The sequence below is a fragment of the Chinchilla lanigera genome, unplaced genomic scaffold (assembly GCF_000276665.1).
Source record: "Chinchilla lanigera isolate Chin_1 unplaced genomic scaffold, ChiLan1.0 scaffold00177, whole genome shotgun sequence".
Taxonomy (NCBI): Eukaryota; Metazoa; Chordata; class Mammalia; order Rodentia; family Chinchillidae; genus Chinchilla; species Chinchilla lanigera.
This window is the reverse complement of record NW_004955578.1, coordinates 913,914-923,437: the sequence shown is the minus strand read 5'-3', so window position 1 is coordinate 923,437 and position 9,524 is coordinate 913,914. Positions and strand designations below refer to the sequence as shown.

At 54.7% G+C, this 9,524-nt stretch overlaps 1 protein-coding gene across 7 annotated transcripts in view; it reads right to left on the bottom strand.

Annotated features, from left to right (window-relative positions):
* Positions 1-9,524, bottom strand: part of LOC102015359 (chromosome unknown open reading frame, human C19orf47) — a 20,031-nt gene that overhangs the window by 2,133 nt on the left and 8,374 nt on the right. For 4 of the 7 annotated variants that reach the window (XM_013509656.1, XM_005414057.2, XM_005414058.2 and 1 more), the window contains 6 exons: positions 6,888-6,975; positions 6,663-6,777; positions 5,992-6,073; positions 3,907-4,044; positions 2,605-2,760; positions 1,187-1,257 (listed from right to left, as the gene is read on the bottom strand). In XM_013509656.1, coding sequence (XP_013365110.1) covers positions 1,187-1,257; positions 2,605-2,760; positions 3,907-4,044; positions 5,992-6,073; positions 6,663-6,777; positions 6,888-6,975 — 650 coding nt within the window. Of the gene's footprint in view, positions 1-1,186; positions 1,258-2,604; positions 2,761-3,906; positions 4,045-5,991; positions 6,074-6,662; positions 6,778-6,887; positions 6,976-8,800; positions 9,036-9,524 lie in introns of all 7 variants that reach the window. The other 3 variants (XM_005414059.2, XM_013509657.1, XM_005414061.2) reach the window with 2 other exon arrangements.

Sequence of the window (9,524 nt, the reverse complement as noted above, 5' to 3'; positions counted from 1 at the left end):
ACATTAACAGACATACAACATTTTACACTCTTGACTCATACTGTAAATAAAAAAGCATGAGCTGGGCGTGGTGGCGCACGCCTGTAATCCCAGCACTTGGGAGGCTGAGGCAGGAGGATCATTGCGAGTTCGAGACCAGCCTGGGCTACAAAGTGAGCTCAAGGCCAGCCTGAACTGCAGAGCAAGACCCTGTCTCAAAAAAAGACAAAAGGGGCTGGGGATTTAGCTCAGCGGCACAGCACCTGCCTGGCAAGTGCAAGGTCATGAGTTCAATTCCTGGTACCAGAAAAAAACAAAAAACAAAACAACAACAACAGAAAAATCAAAAAAAGAAAAAAAAAACCTCCAGAAAATATATGGCTCGACAATCCAGCCACATGACCCTGAGTGTGACAGCTGCTCCGGATAAGATTCTGCAGGTGAGACAGCCAGTGTGTCCTGGTGTGCAAGGAACTGTGTGGGAGGACACACAGCGGGGAAAAGTCTCTGTACAGTTCCTCAACGGAGACACCTAAGGAGGGCTTACTATGCCCTAGACCCCCAGCACCAGCCCATGAGCTGGCACTACACAGATGAGGAAACTGAGGCAGAGAGGTCTTAAGTGACATCGCCAAGGCCACCAAGCCAGGCACAGTGGGTTGCCGGGTGTGTTCCCAACCATACGCCATTCCTGGGGCCTAGAGACTGCAGGCCACAACAGGAAGAGCCGCTATGCTACGGGTGCAGAGAAAAGCCTCCGGGCGGGGGAGGGGGGCACCGGCAGGAAGCAGCACACAGGGCTGCTGTGGGGCCAGGGCTGGGAGACCAGTTAGGAGGCGATCACTCTCTCTGGGCGGGGAGAGCAGGAGCAGATGCAGACGCAGACGGAGTCACCTGACAAGGTGACCCACCAGGACATGGACGATGGACACCATGCAATGGGCCCCAGAGAAGAGCTCTGGAGCAAGCCGCTGAGGCCAGTTTGGGACAGGGAGAAGCCCAGCAGAAAGCACGGACTGGGGCCAGGGCTGGAAATCAGGGAATGCTGACGGTCAGAGCAGAAGCTACCAGTGCAAAGGCGGGAGCCGAGACCTCAAAGGTGGGGAGGCTGCTGGGGTCCGTAGGGGCAAGACGCGGAGTGTCGGGAACAACACCCCGGACAGACAGTATTTAGGAGACCCAAGCCGCCCCACAGTTCCCAACTCACCCTGCTCCCCGTGGTCGTGTCGGCCTTGATCTCGGCACCGAGGCGGTCAAACACGGACATCCTGTGCAGACCTGGGAAGGAAGCGAGGCCATCAGGGAGCCCCTGCCGAGCAGCTCCTGGGGCTCAGCCTAGGCTGGGCACCCTGCAGACGCCACGGGAGAGGACAATACCAGTCGGCTCTGCTACCACAGGGACAGCCTGTGCCAAGGCAGGCTTTGCATCTCACAGCTGAGTAACAATCTTCACCCACAGCACCTGGCCGGCGTTACACGTGGCCAAGCTCGACTGACACCCAGAATTCCTTGGACCTCCGTACAAGCCCATGAAATGTGTGTGGGCAATGCTTACCCGTTGTTTTCACTCTGGAGGTCACGGACCTCTGGGAGAATCTGATGAATGGTAATGAGTCCGCTCCCTAAATCATAACCTAAATTCTCCACCAGTAGAACATTTACTAAATCACGGTATATAAATGCTATGGAAATAAATGACCATTTAAAAAGAATGAACCCAGCACTCAGGAGGCCGAAACAGGAGGATTATGAGTTTGAGGCCAGTCCAGGCTATGGGTTACATAGTGAGTTCAAAACCAGCACATCAAGATCTGGAATGCGCATCAAGATCTTCTCCCCCAGCATCCCCCCAAAAAAACTCTACATGTAGTATTTTTTGTTTATTTGTTTAGTTTTTTTTTTTGGACTTTTTGAGACAAGGTTCAGGCTGGCCTTGAGCTCACTTTGTAGCTCAGACTGATCTTGAACTTGCAATGATCCTCCTGCCTCAGCCTCCCGAGTGCTGGGATTATAGGTGTGCGCCACCATGTCTACATGTACTATTGTAATAAGATCTTAATAAGAAAACTATATATGAGACAATACCCATAGGATGATGGCACTTGCATTGAAATGGTTGTAACGGCCATGGGATACAGGAGCAAAGGGAAAGAGTATGGTTTTTACTACGTATGTTTCTGCACCATCTGCAAGTTTTTCCAGAACAAACACAATATTGTAAGGTGGTCCTGCTGTAAGAAGCCCATCCCTACAACACCGTCACAGGCCCTAGGTTTAGCCTTAATCTCAACCAGATTCCTCTGACTCAGCAACGGGGCTCACTTTGGGGCCCCTGCCCCCAGCCAGGCATGGTCACTGTTTATTACAGGCAGGCCGTCCCTGACTCTTCCCTCACCCTCACCCGCTGGGCCAGAGCCACTGAGCAGCCCAGTTACAGGAGCCACAGGCTGACGGGGCAGGGGTGATGTGCCATCCTCCTCTACAGCCGCTGCTGCTATCCTCTGGGCCCAAGGCTCCTCAGTCCCCCCTTAAAGACTGCTTCTCAGCCACCACCTACAGGGCGTGACCGACGCTGCACAATGCAGCAGAGTAGAAACGCAGTCTGTCCAGCCCATGGGCCAGTACCTTTGGCCGCCTGCTGCTGCTCCAGGATCTTGCGGGTCCGGGGGGTGGTGCCCTTGGGCATGTTGATGATGTATTTCCCTTCCATCTCAGCAGTGACCCGGCGCCGCTTGGTGGGAACCTCCAGGCTCTCCTCCTCCCCACGCGCCAGGGCAGCTGCTGGGGAGGAAGGCACGGGGTCAGCACCCTCCACGATGGAGGGCTCTCCAGAGTCAGGCTGGACACCAGGTGAAAGGCACACAGAGCCCCTGAGCCCCGTGTCCCTTACCTGCCCAACCGCCTCCACCACTGCCATCACCGCCCGCTGGGCCATCAAGGTTGTTACAGTTTGTCCGGATGTCTCCCCAAAGCCTCCTGCAGTCACGGGTCAGGCTTCCAGAGTTTATGATTGATTCAAGGGTGTGATTGCTACACTTGCCCTGGGGCGGGTAGTTTGCATACAATATAAGGGTGGGAAAGAGGCTGCTTGCCGCCTTTCCTCCCTTTTGCTCTTGCTGCTTTTGCTGTCTTCCGCCTCCATGAGCGGTTGCCCTCTGCCCTGTACCACTCTGCCTTGGAACCAGCCAAGTAGGGACTGAGACCTCCACAAACTGTGAGCTAAATAAACCTCTCCTTCCTTAATTTTGGGCACTGGGTATTTTGTCTCAGGGAGGAGAGAAAAGTAACCAAGACAAAGGCACTCAGAGATCCGGCTGTGACAGAGGGTGCCTGAATCCCCAGGCTTCGTGGCTCACCCCAAACCAGCCCGAATCCCACCAGACTCGGAAGCTGCGAGGTGGGAAGGAGGTTCCAGACCACCATCCAGGGGCTGCTTTCACACCTGCGCTCATCGGTGGCTTTAGTTTCTGTCTTGCACTCACTCCTTAGAAACCCAATCAAGCTGTTTACAGTTCTTCCCTTTTGGGCACTGTGCGTAAGTAAACTCTACCTCCAGGTGTAACACAGGAATCCCTTCAAATGTGTCAAAGGGTAAAAACCCATCTGGCTGCTGAGGACGCAGCCGGTTCTTTACCACAGGCACCAGGCACAGTGCCAGGCACCAGGTGGGGCACAGTGTACATCTGCTGCGGCAGCCTGGGCCACTGAGAGACAAGTGCGGTGCCTCCGCCCGCCGGCCCAGCGTTGCTGCTGTGCTCGCAGTCAGGGCATCGCCGCTCCATTCTAGAGACGCAGATGTGGGGCCCACAGAGGGCACAAGCCCAGACACTTGTGCACCGCGTGGCCTTCGAAGCAGCTTGCGAGGACATGGGAGCACGACCCCCAAGCACCTTCTGCTCGCCCACGCTCACATCCAGCTCCTCTCACCTGAGGCCTGGGCACTCTTTGCCGCCATCTTGTTGGACACAGTGACTGAGATCTTGGAGGTGCTGGTGTCCGGCCGCCTCGGGGGCGTGCCGGGCGGGGAGTCCCGGTTCAGGCTGTTGGCGATCATGCGGGAGGCAGCTGCGGAATGCGAGGGAAGAGGCCCGTCAGGCCGGCTCTGGGCAGGTCTGGTCCACAGTCCTGGGCCAGGGTGGAGAAGAAGGCAGGGGCAGCGAGTGCCACCCTTGCGGCCGCACCGTCCTCACGATGCAGGGACGCTGGGGTGGGCTCCTCTTCCGGGAACCAGCCCCTCCCCTCTGCCCCCTGGCCCACACACACTGCGCTTCCTTTTTCCACACAGTCCTTCGCCCTGCCTGACAGTAAATGGTGTGTCCTTCCTCACGGGTGGACTCCCCCACGGGAATGCAAGCTGCGTGGGGAAGCAGGGTCTGTTTGCTGCTCTATCCCAGTGCCTACAGTCATGACTGCCCTTTTGTAAGCCCCCATAAATGTCTACTGAAGCGAGGGGCACTATCCCCGAAGCCACCGACATCCCTGACAGGGCCCACTGCAAACCAACCCTACAGACGAGGGGAACAGGCTCAGGAAGGGGAGCCACTCAGCCAGGCCCCTGAGCAAAGTGGGTGTGGCTCTGGCTGGACAGGCACAAGACAGAGGTGGCCTCGTCTCAGGGCGGGCAGGCATCTCTGGTAGCCAGTCTCCCGCAGACAGAAGGAATGGCCCGGGGTGTGCAGGTGGAGCTGCTGGCATGCCCACCGCAGGCCCAGCCTAGAGCGAAGGAGACCGGTCTTATCTCACGGTAAGTTGATGCCAACAGCAGAGCGTGGGCTTTTGAGGACTCTTGGGGCAAGTAATGCTGTCTGCATTTGGATGTTGGCTGGTCCGAGCGTCCGTCTGTGAAAGCCATTCGGCTGTGCCACTGTGACCAACCCCTGTTCTGTGTAAGTGCTGTAGGACTACGGCAGAAACGAGCCCTGGTGTGTTCAGCTTTCCTGCATCCACGCCTTTGGGTCAGCTCTGCCCACACGCATTCTATCAGCCTAGTCACGGCGCTTGCTTTGGTCAATTAAGTAAGAGCAAACATTGCCGGGCACGGTGGCACACGCCTGCAATCCCAGCACTCCGGGAGGCTACGGCGGCAGAGTCCGGAGGTAGTGTGTTTTTTTTTTTCTGTTGTTTTGTTTTTGGTACCAGGAATCAAACTTAGGACCTCACACTGACCAGGCAGGTGCTGTGCCGCTGAGCTATATCTCCTGCCAGATGTAGCATGTTAAGTAGCAAAGCCTAGCTTATGTGTGGGTTAAATTTTAGAATTTTATTTGAAAAATATTAAAAATGTTGCAAATTCACTTTTTCATCAAAATTCATTTGAGGATGTAGTTCAGCGCAGAGGCCCTGGATCCAACCTCTAGCAGCACCCAAAGGCAGGACGGGAGGGACGGAGGGGAGGCACGGTTACAGAGGCCGGAGCGCAGCTCAGTGGTGGAGCCCGTGCTTGGTGTGTACGAGGCCCTGGGTTCAATCTTGAGCCCCACCAAAAATAAATAAATTCACAAAACAGAATAAACTTTAGTTCCGTACTGATCAGCTGATGAAAGTGCTGTGACTCGAGGCTTGCAGGAACTGACGCCTCTACTTCCCCTAGACCACTGGTGGTGACCCCACGGCAGGCGTGTTACTTGTGACGAAAAGACATTAATGTATGCGTTGATCTTTTAAATTAAAAGCTCTGCGTTCAGGTTTAACTGCAGTGTTGGCACTTGGTGATGAATGAGTGGGCTATGGGTTGCAGTCTGGGCACTCGTGTCCAAAAGGTTCACCATGGCTGCCCTAGGAGCGGGGCTCTGGTCTTCACTGGTTTAGCAAATGAAGCGACCGTATAACCATGACTGAGAATGGTCTGAAAGAGGAGTGCTGACTACCCAGGGTGTTTTTCTCCCTCAGAGAACAGGGCTTCAGAGGGCTTTGCTTCTATCTCTGTACATGACAGGCAGGAAGGGATGACCAGGATGTCCCCTTAGTGACAGTGTAGGGAAGGGGAAGGACCCCTAAAGAGACGCAACTCACCGCTAGCGGTGCCACGACGTAGCTCAGCCGGGAGGGGGCTGGGGCTGTAGGGGACCGACTCAGTGGCAGCTTTGCACATATCCTGTAAAAAACAGGCACCTGGGTTAGCGCCGCAGAGCCCGGGACTGGAGATCGGAGCCACATCCCGAGGACCAGAGTGCGCCCGCTAGAGAAAAGTGAAAACATTTTGCACCTGACCAGGAGCAAGTGTCACACACACCCGCACTGGGGCCCACACCACAAAACATCCAACCAGTATTCTTTAGATATGTCAAGATTGGGCCGGGGGTGTGGCTCAGTGGTAGAGCAGTGGCCTAGCACGGCCCCAGCTCCTGAGGCAGAGAGATGACAATTATCGTGAGGAAAATGAGAGCTCAGGGTAATCACAGTAACTACAGAGTCTTTTCCAGGCCCTACTTTAGGAAGTGTACACTGTGCTAGTTTAATATACACACTTATCCTGCAAGATGTTTGTACCTGCTTTTCACAGGCAGAGAAGTAAGGCTCAGAGAGGTTAGACAACAGGCCCTATGTCAAACAGCAAAGGGCTGAACGAGCCTCAGAACTCAAGTCCACCTGGCCTTTGCCGCCAGGCCTCCTGCTGGCTCTGCAACTGCCCCCACCCCGCCCCCCACTAAACCAGGGACACAGAGCGCGGGCAGAGCACCCACCTGGCGGTGCACCACCTTGGCATGCTTGAGGATGGCGATGATGTCACCCACCACGGTCACACCCAGCTCGTTCATGATCTCCTTGTTGAGATCCAGCAGCATGCTCTTCTGGATCCTGCAGGGGAGGCAGAGCCGTGAGGCCCCCAGTGGGCCCTGGCAGGCGGGAGGGGCAGCCAGCTCCCCACCTCCCCCACCAAGTTCAGCCAGATGCGGCAGTCACCTCACCTATTATCCACAAACATCACAGCGTAATTCACAGCAGGTCCCGGGGGAATGCCAGCTTCCTTGAAGAACTGGATCCACTCAGAAGTGGCTGGGGGTTAAACAGGGCTCGTTACTCACATCAGCCTCTTGAGGGAATAGAGCAGCAAAACCGCAACAGCAGTGGCTCCCGTGAATTAAATGCCCATCGCCTGCTGCGCCCTATGCCGAGAGCTGTGCACAGGGGACGAGACGAAGCTCTCCTGACCCCCCTGAGAATTAAGCTCATTGAGATTCCCTGATCTGCCAATGAGGAAACTGAGGCAGGGAGAGGTTAGCCGCAGAGCACAATGCTAACGAGGAAGCCAGTCCCCCAACGCTGAACCGCCTTGACCAGCTGCCTGTCTCCACGCATGTCTGGCCTGCCCTGGCTCTGACGTCACTCCACGCACCCGGCCAAGGACAGGTGTGAGGAAACTGAGACCCTAGGTTCTCTGCCCTGATCCCTATCAGGGAGCCGAGGCCCAGAAAAATCACAGCACAGCAGTACCGGCCTCTACACAGGAGCAGCTGTGCCTCAGAGAGAAGCAGGAAAGGTACTAGGCCAGGCTTTGGGGCTTGGGTTCAAATCCCAGCTCTGCCATTTCCTGGCTGAGGGGCCCTGGACAAGTTGAGGCTCAGTGTTTTGGTTTTGGTTTCCTCATGTACAAACGTGGGCTCAAACTGTACATCTGACACTCAGCACGCGTCAGGCCCTGTTCCGGACACTGGGGATACCGCAGAGCACAAGGTGAGGCCCCTGCTCTCACAGGGGTGATGGTTTAATGTTAACAGAACCAACACCCTTGGGTCGCTGCACAGACTCAGTGAGAAAACCCACAGAAAGGGCTTGGAATGGGGCCTGGCTAAGAGGGCATCCGCCACCCACGCCAGCTATGACTGATATTACTACAGGGTCACCTGACGGAGCTGGACAGGGGTGCAGCACAGTGGTGCAGGGTATGCATAGCACGCAGGAGGCTCTGGGTGGGACCCTCAATACCACCACCACCACCACCGAAGGTGCGGAGCCCCGGCAGACCCAGGCTTCACTGCTCCCTGGTCCTTTGGCTGCCACCCTCACACTGCCCAAGATTTGTCAGGCCAGGTGTCAGATAGGAGCAGTGATTCCAAGTAGAGGACATTCTTTTTCACATTTTAACATCTCTGAAGAATGCCAGGGCTTAATTGGCAACTTTTTACCCTGCTCATGGTACGTAACAGTACACCTAACAATCTACGCCCTTTTTTTTCCTGTCTTTTTTTTTTTCTTTTTGGTACTAGGAATCAAACAGGACCTCATGCTTGCCAGGCAAGCGCAATTCTGTTGAGCTATACTGCCAGCCCCCTTTTCTGTCTTTTTGAGACAGGGTCTTGCTATGCAGTTCAGGATGGCCTTGTGCTCACTTTGTAGCCCCAGCTGATCTTGAACTCACAACAATCCTCCTGCCTCAGCCTCCTGAGTGCTCGGATTACTGTGCCATTTTATTTTGCTTTTTTTTTTTTTTTTTTGGTGTTTTTCTCTGGTACCGGGAACCGAACTCACGACCTTGCGCTTGCCAGGCAGGCGCTTTTGCCGCTGAGCTAAATCCCCAGCCCCTACTGTGCCATTTTAGAGTAGAAGAAATTTGGGGCTACTTCGCTAATTTTCCTTTTAAGGTAAGTGACACTCAAGTGTCACTTGAGTTAAGAAAGAGATACACTCAGGATTTGATGGCTTATGGGAGGCACACAGGGCTCAGGCACAGGCCCAGGGGCAATGCCTCTCCCAGAATGGTGCTGCTCAGCCAGCAGCCTGAGCCCAGGGACTAGGGCAGGTGAGGAGCTCACGCCCTCAGGACCTCCTCGCCCTGCCTGGAGAAAGGGGCCATTCCCCAATTTCCCCAGGCATTGCCCACCTGCCGAGCCACAGGGCCCAGTGCTCCGTCAGCCAAGAGCAAATGCTTCTGTGTAAGTGCCAAAGAGCACCACAGATCGATTCCATTTCTATGGAGTCCCCAGAACACGCAAATCTAGAGAGGCCAAAAGTTGCTAGGGGTCAGGAGGAAAGAAGGAGGAGCTTCGATGGGGTTGGAGCTCTTCACAGAGAGTGATGCATGTTTTGTAATTGATGGTGGTGATGGTTGGGCAACTCTGTGAATACAAAATGTAAAAACCATAGAATTGTACATTTGACACTGGTAAAATATACATTGATGAACTGTATCTCTACTAAACTGTGACTAAGCAGAGAAAAAGCACTACGTCAGTTCTCAGGACTACAGATACCCCTTTGCCCAAGGACCTTGTTAAGGCCAGCAATCATCATCCAGGTGTTACTAAGGAGGAAAAGGTGCCGGGTGTGGTGGTGCACACCTGTAATCCCAGCACTTGGGAGGCTGAGGAAGGAGAATCCTTGCAAGTTCCATGACCTGGGTTCCATCCCTGGCACTATCAGGGGAGGAAAAGAGGAAGATCTATTGACTGGTACATGGCTGGGCGCAATGGCGTACCAGCACTCGGGAGGCTGAGGCAGGAGGATTGTTGTGAGTTTGAGACCAGCCTGGGCTACAAAGTGAGCTCAAGGCCAGCCTGAACTGCGAAGCCAGACCCTGTCTCAAAAAGCCAAAAAAAAAAAAAAAA